Genomic DNA, 22,982 nt, shown 5'->3' on the forward strand with positions numbered 1-22,982 from the left:
ATTAAGTGTGAAACTATATATTTCAACTGAAATTGCTAATCAGAAAAAATGTATTAGTAATGAACACACCAATTATAAACATATTTAAATTTCACTTTCAATAGGTCTTAATCTTAGATACCTACAATACTGAAAAATTATTTTTCTCCTTTCCTTAACTGGGGAATTCCTACATGTGTCTTAGTTTAACCCCAGTGCTTGCATGTGATTAAGTTATATTTGAATATATGTAATTATAATTATATTGAGTCTACATGATTATTATGATGCACTGACGATAACTGCTCTGTTAGCTGAAACCCAGATCTGCAATAAAAAATACAGATGATATTACAACTGAGGCTGACCTCCTTTCTGTCCTGGAAAATTCAGATTGTCTGAAACAATAATAACTGACCAAGGGACAAATTTTATGTCTGATTTAATGAACCACTTATGCCTACTATTGCACATTAAGAAACTTTGAACCAATGCTTTCCACCAACAGGTAAACAATCAAATGGAGAAAATCCATCGCACAACTGCAAAAATGTTAAACTACTACAACTTAAATCACAATGACTTCAATGCCCTACTTCCATACATCACAGGAATATATAATTTGAAATTCCACAAAATTGAAATTCCCCTTTTGAGTTCTGAAAGCTTCCCCCAGAAAGTGATATTATGTCAGTATAAAACGTCTGTAAAAGGTTAAAAACTATTTGGTGACAGGTGAAAAAAATGAGCACCAAAGCTTTCACATGGCAAGACACAACCTGTAATAAGAAAGTAGTGTTATCCAAGTATCATGTGAGCAAATGGGTAATGATGACAAACTTGTATATACCAAAAGGAAAGACAAGAAAGTTTGTGACACTTTAACTTGGACCGTATCAGGTGATTGGAATGACATCACCTGTTAACATCAAATTGCAACTTTCATCTAGCCCCACAGTAGTGTATATCAGTCATATTCATCCTTTTAAGGGAACCATAGAGGTGCTGCATCCATTGTCCCAAGTCTCTTTAGAAGAGGGGGGGGAATATCTGGGAGAAAGGAAGAAGGAAAAGATTAGGCAAGAAAAAGAAGACAGTCCTGAAGTTATCCTGACACATTGCTACACACTTAGAACATGAGCAAGAATAATAAACTAACAACAGGCTTTCCCCTTCCTTTAGGACACATGATTTTACCCCAGGATAAGAAGAAGCAGTTCCAGCACCAGGTATCAGGCTCCGGGTGAAAAGGAAAATGAACATTGGGAACTTAGTTATACTAAATCGACAATGCTGTTGCAGGGTGGTAGAAGCCCTCAAATTACATCCTCTAACAAGTGGTGTCTTGTTTACATGGCAGCTGGACGTGATGTCAGGCCAATGTGGACCCTAAGGTTAGATTGCAACATTTCTCAACTGGAGAATGGAATTCAGTGGTTACAAAACACATTTGACAAATTAAAATGCACAATACACAACCAATTTGGTGGTTAGAAAACTCATTTGACAAATTACAATGCACAATACCCACCCGGGCAAGTTTCAGTTATATGTAGGGAGAGTATCAGTTGTGGTGGTCAGCTTTTGCATGACCACAGAGGCAGCTACATCAGACTACAGAGTTAGTCTCATGAGAGTACACACACACACACACACACACACACACACACACACACACACACACACACACACACACACAAAAAAGAAGAAGAGAGAGAGAGAGAGACATTGGCTAAACACACATGGTTGGATCTTGAAATAGTTTTCAGAACAGCCAATGTGGGGGGACCTAGGTAAGATTAACAAGACAGCAGAAGTACAGGCAGAGGTGGATGGGAACCAGGAAACAGTAGAATTACATATTACTCAGCTCACCAGTCTGGAAAAATGCATAGTAAACAATACTACACAGCTGTGGGCCTTCACCACAATGCTAATGTATGGATAATGTAGATACGCTGATAGTGACTGCAAAATTTTTCCACAACCTTGTAGACAGTATTGCTGATGCATCCACTGATAGCACTGCAGGCTTTTAATACTAATATTGCTACCACCAGATTAATTCCTGGAAGGATTACAGAAAAACAAATGGATGTACCCACTCCTTTAGAGCTACTAACAGCAGTAGAGGAAGAAATTTTATAAGTCTACTACCATATGGCCACAGTTACCAGTACACAAGTAGGCACTGCTTGAAAATTCATATTCAAATACTGTTAACTTGTAAGGACTATGGGTTTGAGTATTATGTCCTCCACACATAGTGCGGAAAGCCCTACAAAAATTTGTACAATTGAAAGTGCACGAAATACTATTGGTGACCCCGAATGGACAATCCCATGCCCTGCTCCCTCTGCAGGAATTACTACACCACCAAGCCAGGCGAATCATCATCTGCCCTGCAAAACAGGTATGTACCATTTCCAGGTCATGTGAGTTTACCTTGTTTCACCACCAGAAATCTGGGATAGAATGTCCAAAGGAAGTAATGACAGACTAATCAGAGTTTTTCTGATGAGTAGATCTACACTGGCTATTCTCCGTAGCACACTACACAGCTATTATTTGTACTTTTTATGAGCAAGATTGACAAAGCAGCACACAGTGAATAGAACTACAAAGCTGTAGGATGTTCATCAATGGTAATCAATGTGGTACATCTGGACTGACATTCGAATTACCTGCCACCATAACAGGAACTACCACCCTGAATATAACCCAGACACTGATTTATGTACCTGACCACCAAAATTGTACTTGTGGAAAACCTCACTTACCTAAATCACACATCAATCGTGACTCTACTTACCTACTTAAATCAAATGTTAGCTACACAAAACTGACACATATCTACCGACACCTTTTAGACCACATACAAAAGTACTGTACTGAATATTATTTACTACTAGTAACTATAGGACCCTCAACCTCAGGTGCCTGTGTGATTTTAGCAGTAATAGGAATCATATACTACTACTTCAAGTGCAAAGTAGCACAAATCAAGACCCTGTGAACCTTCAACCTACAAGGTCAAACCAGTCATAACAGCACCAACAAGGAGCAGTTTAATGAAGGACAAAGTGAACCATGAACAAAGACCTCTGTATAGGATCATGTGCTGGTGAAGTTGGACAGAAAGTATAAATAGTGCTAAGGATAAAGTCACACCATGAGTGAAGGTGTAAATGTGTAGTATAAATAATTGTAAATAAACCAGTGTCTGTTTCAGCAGAATCCAAAGGCAGATTTTTCCATAGAGGAAAAAAGTTAACATAGTGGGCCTTGGAGCCACAGACGGAGCACCAGGACAGTAATCAGACCACACTTGAGTCACCAAAATGTCAGTCAGCAACCCATATGCTGAGTAGACCAACACCTCCTCTGTGTCACAACCTACCATATGAGAAAACCATGCCGCTCACCAGGAAGTACTACAGACCGACCCAATGCTGGTTATGATAAGTCATTGCCTCTAGTCAAGATAATTCAGCATGACACATAGAAGCTGCCACAACTGCAAAGTCAGTGGGGACTAGCTACATTTAAGCCCACCCAAACTAGTGTTGTATCACTTGAGCAGCTGGGCAGTTAGATAATTGCTGTATTGCTCAGCACTGTGCTGATGCACACACATCTACCACTGCCAGAATATCAGCTGCTGCCTACTACCTAGGCATCTGGATACCATGGCAGCCTCACACTTCAATGCCATGCCAGGAGCATGGTGTGAAGTTCCAGCCGTCCACTGTCTTGTCAGAGTATCAACAGACGATCTCTACACTTTGGGCACTGGTGTGTGATGCAGCCAGACTTTCTTGTAGCAACTGCTGTCAGCCACACCTTACCGAAATGGGGAACCCAAGAATTTGGCAAAGCTGCAGTAGCAGTAGCAGGGTGCACAGTCAGCAGCTGAGGACTGATGCACTGGGAAACGTTGTGATATTCACCTCGTCCTCCACTGTTACTTGCAGTTCCATGCCAATGATTGTAAACTAACTAAGTTGTTGTACATTTGATCAGTTATTTTTCTGCTGCACACCTCATCCTTCTTCAGCAGAGAATCCTCATATCTAGCCATCCTGGAAATCCCATTGTATCCATTGGTGCAGGAGGCAACCACCCTCGCCACCATTACATCTTGTATGTTGGTTCACTCAACAAGCTGTAAATCTTCTGGTCATAGATGTCACATGGCAACAGCACAGCGGCATTTCCCTTATCTGCTGGAAGGACCACCATGTGATGGGTGTTCCCATAACTTGCATAGTGTGGCCCTTTCCAGGGACAAAATATTACTCTTCTGAGATGGAGATCTCACAAGTGTGCAACATGTTTCATACATTATTTCTTTGAGAAGAGATCTAACAGATTCTTCAACAGCACTACTGAAATCAATTAAAGGCAAGGTTATAGGTGTAGGTGTGAAGTTGAAGCCTTTCCAAAGTAATGACAGCAGCACATAGTCCAAAACATTCTCTGTAAAATTGACTATGGAGTGTCAAAAAACGTCTACGTCCAGTGATTTCACTAACATGAGGCCAAACTTTACTGACTGTATTGAAGTTGTCACTCTGACAAACGCCAGAATGAGGTCACTGTCCCAGCACTTCAGAAAAAAAAAAATCTTAACAATCTAGTTAATTTACTCCGTAACTTCATGCAGACAGTTCAATGACACATCATGTGTGGAAAAGCATTGTACTGTTGAAGAATTGCATCATGATACCATTGCACATGAGTAACATGTGAGGACTCAGGATGTCCATGATGTAGTGTTGTGCCATTAGAGTTTCCTCAATACCTACCAGCCATGACCTAATGTCACACTTGTGGTTCTCCACACTATGAGGTCAGGAAGACCACTGCACTTATTCTCCAAAACATTGGAACAATGAGACCTCTCTCCAGGTCATGACCACACTTACTGATGATGGTCATCTGGGGTAGTGCAGAACAGTGATTCATTGGTGAAAACAAAGAGATGCCATTGTCAGCATTCCTCCAAGCACAGTCATCTGTGATGCAGTGTTAATGGCAGGCTATGTGCAGGGTAGTAATTACTCAGTGTGACTACTGCTTATCTCTAACCAATTGTGCAGGATGACACAGACTGTTGCAAAAAGTCCATTACTCTTTCAGATACAGTCACAAATGTGAAGGGGTTATGGTGTGCTCAGTGCACTCTACAGCAATGCTCTCTCATTGTGGTCTGAAACATTGACATCGATTATACCTGCCCTCACATTCCTGTACAGTCAAACACTGGGCCACTGTCACAGTTGAATGCCCCCTAACTCTGGATACTGTATGATTCAACCAGGCTGCCAAATGGAGACTCACAATGATGCCTCCATTCCAACTCTGTCAGGTGCTACTAATGCTTTCTCCTTGAGCATACAGCATCTCCCAGTCCTTCACAGTGATCACTCAACATTTGACACTTTTCATGTCCCTTATATACCTTACCAGGCCTGGTAACAATGCTAAACACAAATGACAATGTTCTCTTGTAGTCTTTCTACCTGTCACATTGTTGTTGTTGTGTAGAAGTAGATGTAGGAAGTTACATTGACATAAGACCATGTTTTCTGTGTGCTTCACTATTTTTGATAGGCAATGCATTCCACAAAAACTAGGTATTCTTACTATGCCAGCTGAGTACATATACTGTTCTGTTGAACACGTCAGGGGAAACATAAGTATGTAATTCTGTATGTAATCATGGAACAAGAGGCAGTTTGGATTGTATTTGCCAGGGAAAAACAAACAAGAAATTCAAAACAACATTTTCTATCAGGGAATAAAATTGTATAATAAACTGCAAAAGGAGATGAAAAGGATTATTAATATACACCTATTTAAAAAAAGCACCTAAAACATACTTCATAATGCATACTATACAATTAAAGATTACTCAGAGGACTTAGTGTAGAGGTTGTTAATAATGAAAAGGGATAACTCCAACAGCTTGTCACATTACAATACTGTAATGGTTTCAACAGAAAATCATGTGCCAAGATCTATACTGGATAATAGTAATGGCTTGTCATTTACCTAAGCTCAGCTTCTCACTCCTCTTGGGGGGGGGGGGGGGGGGATGCTGACTCTATTTTTCAGGCTGACTAAGAGGAGGACATGAAGATGTGCATGGACATAGTTGCACATTTACATGCTTCCAAACAGGCTGCAGTTAGTGCATGGGGCATTTCAGCACATTCATGGTCCAGCAGTCACTAGTGTGTGCAGCTATAAAGCGCAAAACTATGTTTTATACTAAATGTCGTCTTGTGCAAATTGTGCGTAATCAAAACAAAGTTGTACAATAGGGACCAACCAAATGAGACAGTACCATTGTTAAGACACTGGCATCATATTTAGGAGAATGGAGTTTTCTCCATCTGGCCGTCCAGATTTAGATTGTACATGTTTTGTTTAACTAGACTCTTCCTTTTTTTTTAAAAAAATCTACATCTGATACAGTTGTGAGATATCATATTTTAAACTGTTCGAGAAATTTTTGATGGGAAAGGACACGGTTGCCAGATATAAAGGTAAGATGTTACAGAGCCTTGAATATTCTAAAATGTCTGCATGGAAAGAAATTTGGGACAAGTAGATGGTATCTCTAACAATTTTACAGTAGTTTTACTTGATCCCAATTAGATTATAGCTGTGCTACACAGGGCGAAAAAAAAAGGTCTCCTATATTCTTACAGGAGATAATACTGTTCAAAAGTAGAAAAGAAGTCCTATAAACATATGTAGAGAAACAAATCATTTTGAGATGAAGGCTATTATGTTAGTCTCTGTACTTAGTCCTTGACTGTGATGCTGTTGTGAGACAAAACACTTATAAGTGTCTCCCACATCAGCTGTTCTGTAAATGTCATTTGAAGGTTGTGCTAGTCAGGAGTCCTGAAGAGTATGGACAATGTAAACAGTGAAATAGAGTCCTATTGTTCCACATACGAAATGGCAGACATGATATTCTGTAATGGTTTAGCCGACGACATTAATCAACAGGCACGTGTTGTGTATGCCAAATGACATCCTTGATGCTGCATTTCATCTGGAAAAAAAGATGTTCAACAGTGTGTTCCAATGGCTTTCAAACATGGGATCATCTGCAGCAATCATGTTACACCTAGCACAGATTGCACATCATATATGCAGTAGTGTGTGTTGTAACGAATAGAAGATAATCTTGAAACAACTGTGCAAAGAATTGTAGTTACTGAAGACATAAACCATGCTCCTGCACATTCAGTTCTTATGGGCAGTTATGTTATCTGTGTGTATGCTAGTTCTTAAGCCACAATACCCCAAAGTCAATGAATTCTAAAATGGGCTGCTGAAAATCCAGAGTTCACAGCTTGCACTTTATTTATGGATAGTGTAGGATTTGTGCAGAGTGAAAAAATATATGACTGAAATAAACACATGTGAGTAGCTTTTCAATTCCTGGAGTGATCACAGAAACTAGCAAAAGGTTCACTTTAAGGTCAATGTGTAGGCATTAATGGTGGCTGACTGACTTTTAGGGCCTCACACTTTATTAAGCAAATCACTAATTCCTGTGCAACAGATTACAGGCACTATCGTAGAACGTTACTTTGGATGTGGTTTATGCACAGTGACATGTCAACCCATTTTCTACACCTCATATGACAGCATCATCTAATAGCACGGTCTACCAGTTCACCTGATCTTAAGCACTTATATTTCTGGCAACGGAGACATTTTAGGGCATTAGTGTCTCGCACATCCGTCGATAATGTTCACATTTACAGGGACATCTGTCATATCTGTATTACAAAATCTAAGTTGTTTTTACTGTTCCAGAAAGAGGACTCAGAGGTGTGTCAGAAGAGTGGTAACCACAGTGAGCAACCCCTGCAGTGTCCACAAACATACCCATCATAGGATGGAATTGCCATTGCTCAACCAATGTTTGTTTCTGGACATATGTTTATGGTATCTTTTCCTAGTTTTGACCAGTACTATCTGCTGAAAGCTTATTGGACACTTTTTGAACACCATGTACACTGATCAGTGAGGGTTTCATACCCTAACATGGTCACTTCAGTGTAACATGACAGCATCAGATTAGCTACTGGGGCTTTCAGGGCCAGACTCTTACTCAGTCTTTGTACAGAGGCTGGAGAGTCACCGCTAGCATACGGTGAGCTACTGCTTCACTACAATTGATTATGACTGAATATCTGTATACCCATTTGGAGTTTGTGATAATACAGCTGACTGAACTGAGGCTGGCAGACAAGAATATCCTCATCTTCATACAAAATTGTAAAAAAATCACCTTGGTTATTACTAAGTCTTGGTTAATTTTTAATTGGCCGAGCACATAAAATCCTGTAATTTGTATTACCTTTACAGGACAAAATGTTGTAATATTTCAAGTAAATACTGCAACCTTGTGGTAGTGTACACTGATGGCGCAATTGGTTATTCCACAGTTTTCCTCAACTGTATCTTCATGGTATGCCTCTCAAATAAATATAGTGGTGTTTAATTGAACTGTGACAAGAGCCTGAACAACAGGTGTAGACGTACTTGGGCATGTATAACAACTCCAAAATACTGCACTGATAATAGCTAGTCACCATCCAAAATCTGAATCTGCTCTAATAAAGCGAGAACTGAAATGATGATTAACTGCTGCTCTTTACCATTTTGAAATATACAGTATTTTATGCTGAACTTTACACAATCTCGATCAGATGAAATGTCGTAAGGCACAAAAATTCCTCACCTTCTCTGATTCGGCAGCTGTTCCCAGCAGGAAAGTCGGACGCTGTTCGCCTTTTTCAGATAGGAATGTCATATCATTCTGCTGGATGTGAGGTCGTGTGGGAATTAGGGGAAATGAACCCACAAATTATATGCAAGGAGAGACATGATGTAAACTCTAAAACTCACAGTGTCATTCCCCTGTATGCTAAGGTATTACTTTTGTGAAGATGGCCCAAGCATCTTTGGGAGTCTGGATGGCTGGAGGTAACAAAAAATGAGTGGTGTTCCATCAGACTGATAACTTGTCTCCAGCATAATTCCCTTTAGCCAGAGAGATGTACAATGAGGTGAAAAAAGTCATGGGCACCTCCTAAATTTGTGTCAGGCCTGATGCAGCACAAACTGGTGTATTTGCCCCATACAGCAATTTCAGGGGGCACCAAGTTCATATTCTTGAAGAAAAAAAAAACCTCGTTTCACAAAATGCCTAGCATTCAGCGCACATCGGTCTATCGATTATTCATATGATTTTGAAATGCGTCTCAGTTGGTTTTTGAACATTTTTGAACACATTCTAAGTTGATTTTTGAATGCGTGCACAGTGCATGTGATGTCTCTGCCATAGTGTATGTGATGTCTCTGCCAGAGGAAAGCCCGTTGCATCTAGAAATAAAAAACTTTCCCGCAGACAAAAGGAGACAGGGATGTATGAGCTGAGCCAAAAAACCTGAACAGGTTGACTAGGTGTGCGAATGACCACCATTGTTATAATTATTAGCAAAATCCAGAGATTCGAACCACCAAAGTGGAAATAAATTACTAATAGGAATAACAAGAAAGAACGATCACATATTATCTTCTTGGTGTATCTGAGAAAATGAAATTTTGAAAGAACATTTTTGCCAGATCACTACACTACTAATGGCCAGTTGCACAGTCACTGGTTGGCAGCCACTTAAGTTCTGTTCTTGGAATAGCGAGGAAAATGCCTTGTACGAACATATAATAAAGCCTAACCGGAGAACAGACGCAGGATAACTGAACTGGTGATTCTGGCAGGGTTAGTGACGTTAACAGGGGAATAATTTTTGACAGTGGCAGCAATAGTTACACAATTACTGGTGACAAGATTGTTAGAATGAGGAAGGAGAAGAAACGAGTAAATCACACAAATTATATGGAAGAATATGATTCCAAATTTATATAAAAATTTCGGGCCACTACTTTTTGAACTCATTGTGTCTTGCTTGTCTCTTGTCTTTACTGGTTTTATGTTTCCTGTATTTAATTTTACATCAAACAAAAGAGAAAGTTATCAGCTAATAGGCAATAAAGAGTGCAAATTTTCTGAAGAGTTCTTATTCTCTCAGTCACAAATAATCCCACTCAGTATTAACTGAGTTTTTTTAGGGATGTAGGATGTCAAACCAGCTGACTGGGAGCAGGAGAGGCACCATAGGACATTTTAATTTCCGCTGTCTCAATTCCACAGAGGGAAATACAGTGGCATATCACAGAAGAATGTTGTATGAAGAGGCATGGCAGTTTGCTTGACTGAATGACATGTTTAACATTTCCTTGAGCATATATGTTTTATATATCAAACTCTTCTGAAAGATGTGCACTACATGAACATATTTTTGAAACAAACATATCTTTTTTTTCTTTTTTTTTTTCCTCCTTGATGTCCTAACTCAAACACTTGAGGGGGAGAGGCCCACTATCAAGTTTTTGCCCCAGTTTCCAAAATATCATAGATCTGGGGCTTGATACTGTTTAATGTTGTTGACACACACGACAGTATAATCAAGGGGAACATTTCTGACTGTCACTGTGACATCAAGTGCAAGCATGGTTTATGTTCAAAAGGTGTTGAATTTCACAATGTTCCTGAAGAGCTGCAAGTTATTACCTGCAAAATGTACTCAATGTGATATTCATCTATTGCTCTTGAACTTTTAGTGACCACAGTTTCAATGTTTTGGCAAGACGTTTATAATCTAAGGCAAGCCCTTACTTCATTTTACGTAAAAAAATTGTTTTGAATGAATCTTATCCAACAAGCAATTTCCATTGTGATGAAACAAATGATAAAAACATTATTTTATTTTGAGGAGGTGATAATTTAGAGTTTCTAGGAATTTTTGAAAATAATGGTTTGCACATAGCTGTATTGTCACTTTATTAAACAACCAGTTTTTATCAGAAATGGCTCATCATCAAGTGTAATGTGACATCATTATTGAGATACATGACAAATCATAACTACTAAGAAGAGTAATGTTGGTTTATGGCATGACACATGTTAATAGTTGGTTGGTTGGTTTAAAAGAGTGGGGAAGGGACCAAACTACGAGGTCATCGGTCCCTTGTTGTGAAGAAAACAATACCACAAGGGTGACAATAAGACAATGAGACTTACAACACAAAACAGAGTGAAAGGAAAAACCACAACAATGGCTGAAGGGCGACAAACACTTAAATGGACAAAAGGGGACAAGAAAGATGCAAGATACAGGTAGAAGAGGTTAAAACAAGTAAGCAGGTTACCATGGCTGGCTGACCATGAGGATAAAAAGGAAAAGCCAGCCACTCTGCAACACATTAAAACATCCATCCTGAAAGCACTAGAGTGGAGGACACACAGGGACAAAGGACATGTGCTAAAACTTAGAGCAAATGATAAAACTCAACCTCACGAATAAAATGTAACACTAAAACTGCTGTTGAGGCATTGTCGCCCAAGGTAGGGTGCTGGGAAAGTTAAAAGTCCACCACAGAGTAGCTAAAAGTGGGCAGTCCAGCAAGAGATGGATGACCGTCATTCCTGAGCAACACCGAAGTGAGTCCTCACGACAGAGGAGGTAACCATGCGTCAGCTACATACGGCCAATGCAGAGCCGACAGAGAACTACAGAGGCGTGCATGGGGGTCTTCCACAAATTCATAATTTCCTTAATGACACGCAGCTTGTTGTGCATACAGAGGTTATGCCATTCTGTCTCCCAAAGCCGCAAAACCTTGTGACATAATACTGAACGCAGGTCAGTTTCAGAGAAACCGATCTCCATAAGTGGATTCCGCGTAGCCTGTTTGGCCAGCCTGTCGGCAAGTTCATTCCGACATGACCTAGGGTCCAGACAAACACCACTGAACAACTGGACCGTTCCAGGGCATAGATGGACTCCTGGATGGTCACTACCAAAGGATGACAAGGGTAGCAGTGGTCGATAGCTTGTAGGCTGCTCAAGTAGTCAGTACACAGGAGAAATGACTTGCCTGGGCATGAGCGGATGTGCTCAAGAACATGAGATATGGCCGCCAGCTCTGCAGTGAAAACACTGCAGCCATCTGGTAAGGAGTGATATTATATATGACCTCCATGAACATAGGCAAAGCCAACATGACCATCAGCCATCGAGCCATCAGTGTAAACCATTTCATGCCCCCACATGTTAATAGTTAGGATTTGTCATGCAATTGATTAATAATGTCACATTATACTTGAGGGTGGTTGGTTTCTGAACAAAACTAGATTAGATTAGATGTACTTTTTGTTTCAATAGATCCATGGTGAGGAGATCCTTCAGGATACAGAACATGTCAGAAAATAAGAATATACAATAAATATTTACAAAGAAAAACAAATTTTCTGACCTATGTTTCACGGGTCTCAAGTGAAATAGTCCTCACAGATGCGGAGTGTGTGTAAAAAAAAAAAAAAAAAAAAAAAAAAAAAAAAAAAAAAAAAAAAAAAAAAAAAAATCATAATCTCTACTTTAAGAAAGTGACAGTACAGCTGTGTGCAAAACATGATTTTCCACAAATAATAAAAAGTAAGTGAACTCCGATAACAGAAATAAAATGGTGTTGTAAATGAACCAAATTATATGCACTGAGATCAAATGGATGGGCCACTGTGGATGAAATCAATGAAGATGCAACGACATGAAATGATATCAGTTAAAATCATTCAGATAAGATGAACTTGCAGTGCAATGAATACGTTGTGACACTTGGCAATTTGGGCCAGACTGGGATTCAAACATGCACTTGCCTTGACAATTAAACTATCTGAACATAATTCCAGGCCTGATTCAAACATTTGTTGTCACTGTTGTTTTCACCTATGAGTTCTGAACACTCCTCCCATGTGGTATGTGGGAATAGCACCTATCCTGCACAAAGGATCGATATGAATTGAATTCAATAAAGTGCCTGGAAATGAGTGGACTGGTGTGGATGAAATCAATGAAGATGAAAAGCACGACACGATATCAGCGTAAACTATCCAGATATGCTGAACATACAATGTAATGCATGGGTTGTGACAACTGAAAATTTGTGCCTGACCAGGACTCGAGCCTGAATTTCCTGCTTTTTGCAAGCAGGCTATCTGAGAATGCCTCCAGGTCTGGCTAAAATGTTTGTGGTCACTGACGTTTCCACCGATTCAGTACATACATATGGCACTGTAAGCCATGGACCTCCAGTAGCTCGATTTTCTCAGTGGTGCTGTTCCCCCATACCCTATGCAAGAACATCTAGTAGTAGTGTTCAGTATTCATATGAAAGCATATATTATAAAACCACATGATAATTTCAGTGTTACTCAACATGAGATATGAGCAGTTGAAAGATTTCTCTGCAGTGTGATTCTTATGAACTGCAACTGTTAGGAAATAAATGCATATTTATGGATTCTGTTGTTATAGAACGCTATTTTGAATAATACTGTTAACATGGCAAGCTTAAATATATGTTAAATCTATTTTAGTAAGATTGATAAAATATCAATCAGCACACATTTAAAAAATGTAATATGCTTTTTTTGTGAATACTGGTGGTGTTATACTTACATTGGTACTGGTGCAAAGCAACACAGACACAATAATGACAAATTCAAAAGTCATGCAAATAGTTTCCCAGTTCCACTGAAGGAATTACATAGATTGACAGTACGGTATCTGACAAAGCCAATGCAATTATGTTCCAAATGCACTAATATTTGCAAACCATAATCAATAAAAAAACTACTGGAAGCAAAATAAAAAAAAATATCAATGCCACTTAACCTGTTTTTAGATAATCGATCAATATAAATGTAAATTAAAGGAACTGAAAGCAAAAGTAACAACTCGGCATACCATAAGCTACCGTACTCAAAATATAATCAATTTACTTTGAGTTGATGCTATACATTTTTTACACTTAGAGAAAGAAGTGTGTAAATAGCTGAATTACTAGAAAGGTAGTAGGCAATGACTAACGGAAAATTCTATATGAACTTTGTGATGCGTTAGCCACATTTCGACCAACTGTATGAATATTATGGAGACAAATTCAGGGATAATCTAAAGATGTCACTGAAAACATTTTTGAGAAATGTTTTAACCAGTATTATCAGAAAGGAAATGGACACAACAGAGAAGTAATGCACTACAGACAAAATACATTGAGATATAGTGACAAGACAAGTCTTTAATAATTGCAAACATAATGATGTGTAAAAGCCTGCTATCAAATGCACACTTAAAATTAGGAAACACACCCATTCCACATACATAAAACATAGAGATGTTTGAAAATTTGTAATAACCTCGCACAGTGACTTCATGTGAAGGAAGAGGATCCTGCTGCTGTTCTCCAGAAGGCAAATCTTTTGATAAAGTAGAAAATATTAAACACCAAATATTAAAATGTTTTATTATAATGATAATAATAATTATGTGAAGAAAAGTAACTAATTTTTGTGACAGGTTTTGCACTGTATTTATTTATTTTGAGTGATCATTTTAATAAGATTATATATAAATGATAAATATTTTATGCTGAAAGCTACACAGAATGGTTCATCACATGCATATACTGATAGCTAATGTATATTAACATAAAAGGGCCAAGTACCAAACTGAAAGTACACAAACACATATCATTTGGCCACAATTTTTCCCCTTCACACTGTCATCAAACATAATAAGCAAATTGGTATCATTTAATAAATAACTTCGTCAAACCAGGAAGCAGGTTTGGACTGCAAATCAAACTGTAGGTTCTCCTATAACTTGTTGGGTAAATTAGGTCAAAGGTCTAAGGAAGTCATGGATCCAATAGGACCAGGCTTATTAAAGCAGTATGGTGTTCAAACCAACCTTTGATCATTGCTTTACTTTTACTGTTCTTTTGCTGGGAAAGAAATCTGCAAATTTTGCTTTCACAAAACATCTAGATCAAGTTGACGTTACCAATAAAAAACAAACTACTATTTAACAGTTGACTCAACAACTGAAACACTTAATGATTGTTTATTGTTCAACAGGTTGCAACATACATTACAATCCACTTTGAGATAATCTTCAGTGGCATAGTCACAGGACTATTCAGAAAGATATTGCAGTGCACAGTATGTGTCTCATAACACTCTAGATGGTAGATTGTGTTTAAAGAATACTGAATGGAGAAAAAGCTCATGAAAAACAAAATTGAAATACAATTTATATCTGGATATACCAAAGATATAAGAATGCATGAAAGAAGAAAACAAAAACTTATAGAAGTTATAACATAACATCACAAACATATACATCAATTGTACTGATTATAAAACTTCAAAGAGCAGAGGTACATAGACTTCAAGATGAGGAATTTGTAATTTGAGAAGTACTGATCAATTTGATTTGGTATTGATAGATGTTTCACACTGAATATACATGACGGGTCTAATTAAGCTCAGTATCATCATAGTGATGAAAACTTATTCTGATTCACAGAAACTGTACATAACAACTCCTTCATGGTCTATTTCTCCAATCATACATTGTAAAATGATCATACTTTTTAACTGTGCTTTTGTGTAGCATGTAGCGACACAAGTTGGCTAATACATACTGCGGAACATTTTTGTTGCAGAGTTCTACATAATAGCTACCAAAATTAATGAAAAAATTTATCCTAAGAAGGCCCCATTAAGTATCTCGATACCTGATCAAAACACAAGGCTTGGAAAATTTATCCTAAGAAGGCCCCATTAAGTATCTTGATAACTGATCAAAAGACAAGTCTCGGGGGAGGGGGGGGGGGGGGGGGGGGGGGGGGAACAGATGACACTAAACATGTAGAATACATTTATTTAAATGGGATAAAAATAAAAATGCAGAGGGTACATTGAAATCAATGCAATAATATCAGCTCTCTCAACATTTTGTCCTAATTTTGTCCTATCAGTTTGTATCAAACACACATCTGCTCTTTGTACACTGTCTAGTTGATGTCATTTCTTTCCATAGGCACCATGAGTGCTGAAAAAATTATTTCTCAATTACAAAAGATGTTGGTGCTTTTGCTGGAGTTTAGCTTCTGGGAAACATAAACTATTGTAGGACTTTACAATGGTTGCTTCTTTTAGTTTCAGTCTGTGTTGCAAGGCTTCTCTTTACAACAACATTTATAGTAAAGAATATATGAATTCTGCAGCTATTTCCAATAGATGAAACAAGATTTTTTAAACTGATTTTTTTTTCATGCTGAGAAATTAGAGGAGGAAATCTGTTTTACTTGACAACAACTTTTTGCAGCCAAGACTGCATAAATTCTTATTTCTGACAACCAGTTTCAACAGATATAACTGTCTTCTTATGGTCTTCAAAAATATGTGTTACAAAATTTGTTCACTGGGAGGGAGAACCTCATACCATGTTGTCATAATAGTGGATAAAATGTAGCACTTTATGTAAAGATTTGTTAAAAATAAAACATTTGCGATTAAAAAGCACCTAGTACATATAGCTGTGTCTGTACACATAGTGTTCACAGATGATTGTTAAGCCTTAAAAATCACAAAATAACGTAGAATACACATCTGCATATATGATTATGTTTGCTTGACATGTTCCATTCACTGACGATCCACCTCATCGAAGATGAATCATCAATGAATGGAACAAGTTGGAAAATGATTACATGACAAGTGTTGAGCTACACAATGTACTTGATGCACAGCATTATTGCAGTGAACTATTATTTATCATTACTTGGGCATCTGAATGAACAGACATTAATGACAATTACCAGCCTTCTGAAATTAATTTGAAATCAATATGTTGGCAACATCTGTGTTGGTGTTATCTATTAGTGACATATGAAAATTTGTGCCAGAGTGGGACTCAAACCTGGACTTCTGACTTATTATGACAGATCACCTTAACCACTTTGGCCATCCATGCATGCCTTCTGGACCAGTACATAGTACATTTGTACCTAACGCAGTTGATGCCAAGATATTTGTATTCAGCAAATTTATTTTGAATTAACTTCAGACGGTTGTTAATCATCATTAATGTCTGTCCATCTAGACATACAAGTAAATATTACATGCTGATGCAGGCGCAATATGATAATATCGAGGTCTTGATTCCTCATAGTCTCATTTTCACTGTTGTGGGAATACACAGTAAAGCAGCAAGCATGAAGAGAAGAATGTAGTAGACCACGGTACGGGGATGTAGACAGTGGAAGTTTGAGTTAGTCCAGGAAGTGTGCATGGATAGCTGAAGTGGTTAAGGTGATCGCTTACGATAAGTGAGAACTCCAGGTTTGAGTCCTTCTCCCCCACAAATTTTCATCTGTCACTAATAGGTAGTACACCTATACCTAACATATCTGATGCTAAGGTACTCATATTCAGGGAAAGACTCATGTATTATTAGATCTCTTTCAGGAGTGTTTAATTGCACACATTTTCCTATGGCTTATTAGGTGTAGTCCATGGCTTGTTCAGTTTAAGATGGGGATAACTGTCTGTCTGGATCATATGTTTCATTATTGTAAAAGTGTAAGAATCTTATCAGTTGTTTGAATCTATGGAAGAAATTATTTGGTTGCATGAACAATATTGTTGCAATTAAAGTAACTTCATTATGATTTGTAAAATTACAAGTAATAGAAAACTATATATTTATTCACTTTTTGTTGGTCACTACTGTTCTGGACTAGAACCTCATTGCTCTGTGTATTTGTTGGTTTCTTCAACTAGCACTCGCTAATTTGACATCCAGAAAGAACAAAGAATTACAAAATACTGCCAACTTCTGACATTTCAAAATACAAAGCCGCAGAGCTAGTTAACAAAAAACAGGGTGATATCAAGACGGGCAAAGATTTGTCAAGCACACAGCAGTGCCAAACTAGTGACAAATTAATGAGCTTTCAGAAATGGAGTTAAATTTGGTAATGCAAATGTCTCAGTCTTGGTCTTTGGCAACGAATTGGTCTCAATCACTTCTAATATCTCTACAATTGAGGGCCATATGAGGGAGTTACTGACATTCCTCGACCACCATGGAATAAGGATTAATGGATCCACATGAAAGGCTCTTCAGTGAGTTTGTCCACCAGGTGTACAGAGACCTGTGGCCGTGAAGGGATATGAACTCTGTTAGGTCTTTATTGACAGCCATTTCAAATACACTGGACAAATGTATGACATATCATGGGTAACCCTCTTTATACCAGAAATCTTCAAGTCGTGTTAGCAATATTAAAACGAGCACCAATAAAACCACAGTGGAAGTTAGATGTTGTGCACCAGTATCTAACACCTACTGTGGGACAGATTTTTCACCTCACATTCATTTCCAGATGAATGTCTAGCACTATCCTTCTATTCAAGTAGTAACAATGGGCAAATCAACATAAAATTCCACACACAGGACTCTAACAATGCTATGAAGTGGTGCAAGAAATGCAAGTTATTTCACCAACTGTACTGTAGTCTAATATATTACATGTCACTCATTACACAGCTTTAGTACCTGTGCCAAGTGTTTTATTTTGGTTGATTAGCTGTACAAAAAGGAACATGGAACATGAGATAATTCACAAATAATAATCTGTTAAAACTTGCACCAACACAAGTTAACTCAAGAAAATCATGTATTGGTCAATTAAAAGAAGAAAAGTTCTGAAACAAAAGATATACAATTTTTAAAAATCTGGAAGACCTCTTACATAAAAATGAAACAGTCACTAATGGATATGACTGCCTTAGCTGTCACACATGCTTTGTAGCAATGGGGAATGTTCTTTAAGAAGGGGTCCAGGAACTCTAATACTAGTTCCCTGACCGAGCAAGGTGGCGCAGTGGCTAGCACACTGGACTCGCATTCGGGAGGACAATGCTTCAATCCCGCATCCGGACATCCTGATATAGGTTTTACGTGATTTCCCTAAATCACTCCAGGCAAATGCCAGGATGGTTCCTTTGAAAGGGCACGGCTGACTTCCTTCCCCATCCTTCTCTAATCCGATGAGACTGATGACCTTCCTGTCTGGTCTCTTCCCCCAAACAACCCATCCAACTAATTCCCTGTCTTGGGAAAGGGTTGGGTAGAGGTCTGAAAGAGCCCATGCTGAAGTTTTTCTCCCCAATGCTTTATAGCATTCAGTTCTAGGCACATTTTTGGCTAGTTCATGTACTGGATATCTTCACCTAAAAGAGATTCATCCACCCAATTTGAATGCAGATGTACATTATCATCTATGAAGATGAACTTTGACTCTATTGCACCGCCCCCCCCCCACCCCCCCCTGAAAAGTCACACATGTGATTGCAGTATTTTATCTCACTACCACTGCCCATTAACAATATCCTTCAAACACTAATGAAGATATGGAGTTCCACAGGCCCATTCAACGTGATCCTGTGAGATCACAAAAATGCTTTATTTGTGTGGTGTTCCTGTGATTATTTTGGCTATCGCATTCCCTAAGACAAATGTGCAACAAAAATTATTCTGAAAACTGGAGGAGTATATATCCATGAAGGGTCCATGTCTCTCTTTAATGTTTGCCCAGTCTTGATATTGCTGACTCTCCCTAATGAAATGAACAAATTAATCAGTGCCACATGTGTGGGACAGATTAACCACTCCGAGTATCCAATATGTAGTTCAGCAACTCACAGGGCAACTGGAAGTTCTGCATGTAAATTTTTTGTGGACAAGATTGGAGTACATTGTGCAGTTAAGTCTAAATGTTTGTCTTATGGAATAGGCAATTTTGTACTGCATCTCACAACCATTTTCTAAACCATGAAATGATATTTTTCAGTGACTTCAATGCTGCTGAGACTATGGAATATTTCTGATGTGCATTAAGGCATTTGAGTATTCATATTTAAAAAAAGTGATAAACATCTCACTTTTTGTAAGCCTCAATAAAAGATTGCACCATGCTTTCAACAGGCACAAACATGGCTGAGATGTTTTGGGTCTACTGCACAGCTTTTGGCTATCTGTAAATCATGTACCTAATCGACAAAATTTACAACATAAATAATAACAATATAAGACTGTGCCAGTAACCAATATCTCCATGGATTCACTAAGAATCATTGCAGGTAAGTGGTAGAAGCAAAATATTGAATACTTGAGTATATCTGCAGAAATAATATTCTTAGTCACTCACAACTTGAATCCAAGAAATCCTGCTCATATAAGCTTTCTACCTACCAGTTCACTAGCCATAAAATAAAATATTTAAATAAAAATTGGTACAAACTGGAATTCCTATTATCTGTGTAAGATCTTTGTACAATTAACAACACTTGTTTGGAGAAGGAAAAATTTTGTGACATAATTAGCTTGCATCTTATTCAATTAAAAGGAAGAAAGGTTAATGTTTATTGTCCCTGTAATGTCAAGATCATTACAGATGATTAACTCTTTCAAAACAGGTAATTGTACAAACAGCTTTAGCATGATATCATCTTTGAGGTCAAATCGTTATTACGATGCCCCTGGGTTTAATACTGAGCACACTCCTTTGCTGGTATATATAAATGACTTCCCATCTTATACCGATAAAGCAGAAGTAACTGTCTTTGGTGTTAATTCAAGCATGACAACCAAGTTCACCATATAAAGAATAATAAATGAAATTTCCACTGAAAATATTGATTGGTTTTGAGGCAATACTTCTTTCTTTGTACAATACTAGATGCATATCCATCATGAATAACAACAGGTTGTGGTGGTGAGGTATTAATCAACATAATTTTCTACATTTTTATGTCTTTCAATTGATTTTAAATCCAAATAAAATATATGGTTCCAGAGACATTTTCAAGTCTCAAATATCAATGATGTTTATATGCATACTGAAGCAATGAACAAAAATTTGTGCCAAGGCTAGGATTCAAAACTGGGTCTCCTGATCACTAGGCAACACACTAATCACTATGCCACCCTGGCAAGAGGCTTTGCACAGCTGCATATTCTACCCTAGCATACCTCTCTCATCAGCCCAAGCTTCCATTCACACCTCAGCCCATTTGACATTTCACCTAAACTCAAACAGCATTGCAGAGTCTTTCCAACTGTATTGGAATAGCAACTCAGCATCGAACAAAATGGAGGATCCTGCCTGAAACCCAGGAATAGGTTCTTTAATCAAACGAAACTGCATGGTTCTGGAGACCTTTCAAGTCTCAAACATCTATGATGTATATATGCAGACTGAAGCAACGAAAAGTTTGTGGGACGAATGTTGCATGGGACAACGGGGACCGTAATATGATGTTGTTTTTGTGTTGCTAGGTGGATTCGCATCAGAGATATGAAGTCCCCAATGGGAAGCTATAGTCTGGTACTTATTTTCTGATAGTGGCTATTGAGACAAATCCAATGATGTGTAACAGTAAGGTCTTTGAGGTCAATGAAGGTCAAAAAGGTGGCATGAACGTCCATTTACAGAAGGTGTTCAGAGTGATGACCATTGATATCAATGCAGTGCTGCAATCTTCTTACAGATTGAGTGGTATTCCTCATGACTTCGGCACTTATCAAAGCACATGCTCTGACAATTCTCTCTTGTATATCATTCAAATAGTAAATATTTGCCGAATATGGCTAATCCCTCTAACGTACCGTTGACATGTAAACACCATTTGATGGTTTCACAATACAGCACTAATAGGAATGGTAAGACTAGTATCACCAAATCAAGCAAATATGAACGATGTATTCCTTCGAAGAATGAGTCGATATGCTTCTCATTTACGGAGTATGCCAACGAAATTCAGTGAGACCAAGAGACTTATACATTGAAAGATATCCTCAATGTACTGACCCTACATGTCACACATTTAAATATGTGTATGCTAAATTGAGAACAACTGGATCTTTAATGCATCGGAAACATATCCGGCAAAGGAAAGTTACTAACAAGGAAATGGAAGTTGGTACTCTTGCCTCTGTGGTTTCAGATCCTTGTGTTAGTTCACATCAAATTGCAAGGGAATCTGGCATGAGCCACAGTAGTGTTGTTCATGTTCTGCATTGCCATAAATATCATCCTTACCATATTGGTCTCCACCAAGAATTAACTGGTACGAATTGTATGAGTTGCATTGAATTCTACTGGTGGGCTGAACTTCAGAGGGATGACACATTTATTAATTTGGTTTTATTTACTGATGAGGCTACATTCATGAACCATGGGAATGTTAGTTTGAATAACATGCATTACCGGGCAACTGAAAATCCATGTTGGCTGCGGCAAGTTGCACACCAAAACCCGTGGGCGGTGAATGTATGGTGTGGGATTCTGGTGGACAGAATTATAGGCCCCTATTTCATTGGAGGAAATTTTAATGGTAGGAAGTACACCACATTCCTGCAAGAAACATTAGGTCTGTTATTGGAAGAAATACGTTTAGGAACAAGGAACAGAATGTAGTATCAACAAGATGGGTGTCCAGCACATTTTTCAGTGATGGCTAGAAATGAGTTGCAGAGACAATTCCCAAATCACTGGATTGGACGTGGACAATATGTGTCATGTTTGGCTCATTTGCCAGACTTGATGCCTCTGGATTTTTTCTTGTGGAGATTCATAAAAGATATTGTTTATAAAGACATTCCAACTACACCTGCAAATATGCGAGAGACAATTGTCAGAGCATGTGCTTCGATAAGTGCCAAAGTGATAAGGAATACCACTCAATCCATGATAAGAAGATTGCAGCACTACATTGATACCAATGGTCATCACTTTGAACACCTTCTGTAAATGGACGTTCATGCCACCTTTGTGACCTTCGTTGACCTTCAAAGACCTTACTGTTACACATCATTGAATTTGTCTTGATAGCTGCTGTCAGAAAATAAGTACGAAACTATAGCAACCTATTTAAAAAACCAAAGTTGACCTTCATATCTCTGAAGCGACCCCACCTAGCAACAAAAAAC

The 22,982-nt window shown here is 38.2% G+C and overlaps 1 protein-coding gene across 1 annotated transcript in view; it reads right to left on the bottom strand.

The window, feature by feature from the left end:
* The window catches only part of LOC126471255 (titin-like), a 164,014-nt gene that overhangs the window by 16,030 nt on the left and 125,002 nt on the right, over positions 1 to 22,982 (bottom strand). The window contains exon 38 of the mRNA XM_050099374.1: positions 14,336 to 14,395. Coding sequence (XP_049955331.1) covers positions 14,336 to 14,395 — 60 coding nt within the window. The remainder of the gene's footprint in view (positions 1 to 14,335; positions 14,396 to 22,982) is intronic.

The sequence above is a fragment of the Schistocerca serialis genome, chromosome 3, assembly GCF_023864345.2.
Source record: "Schistocerca serialis cubense isolate TAMUIC-IGC-003099 chromosome 3, iqSchSeri2.2, whole genome shotgun sequence".
NCBI classification, from domain to species: Eukaryota; Metazoa; Arthropoda; class Insecta; order Orthoptera; family Acrididae; genus Schistocerca; species Schistocerca serialis.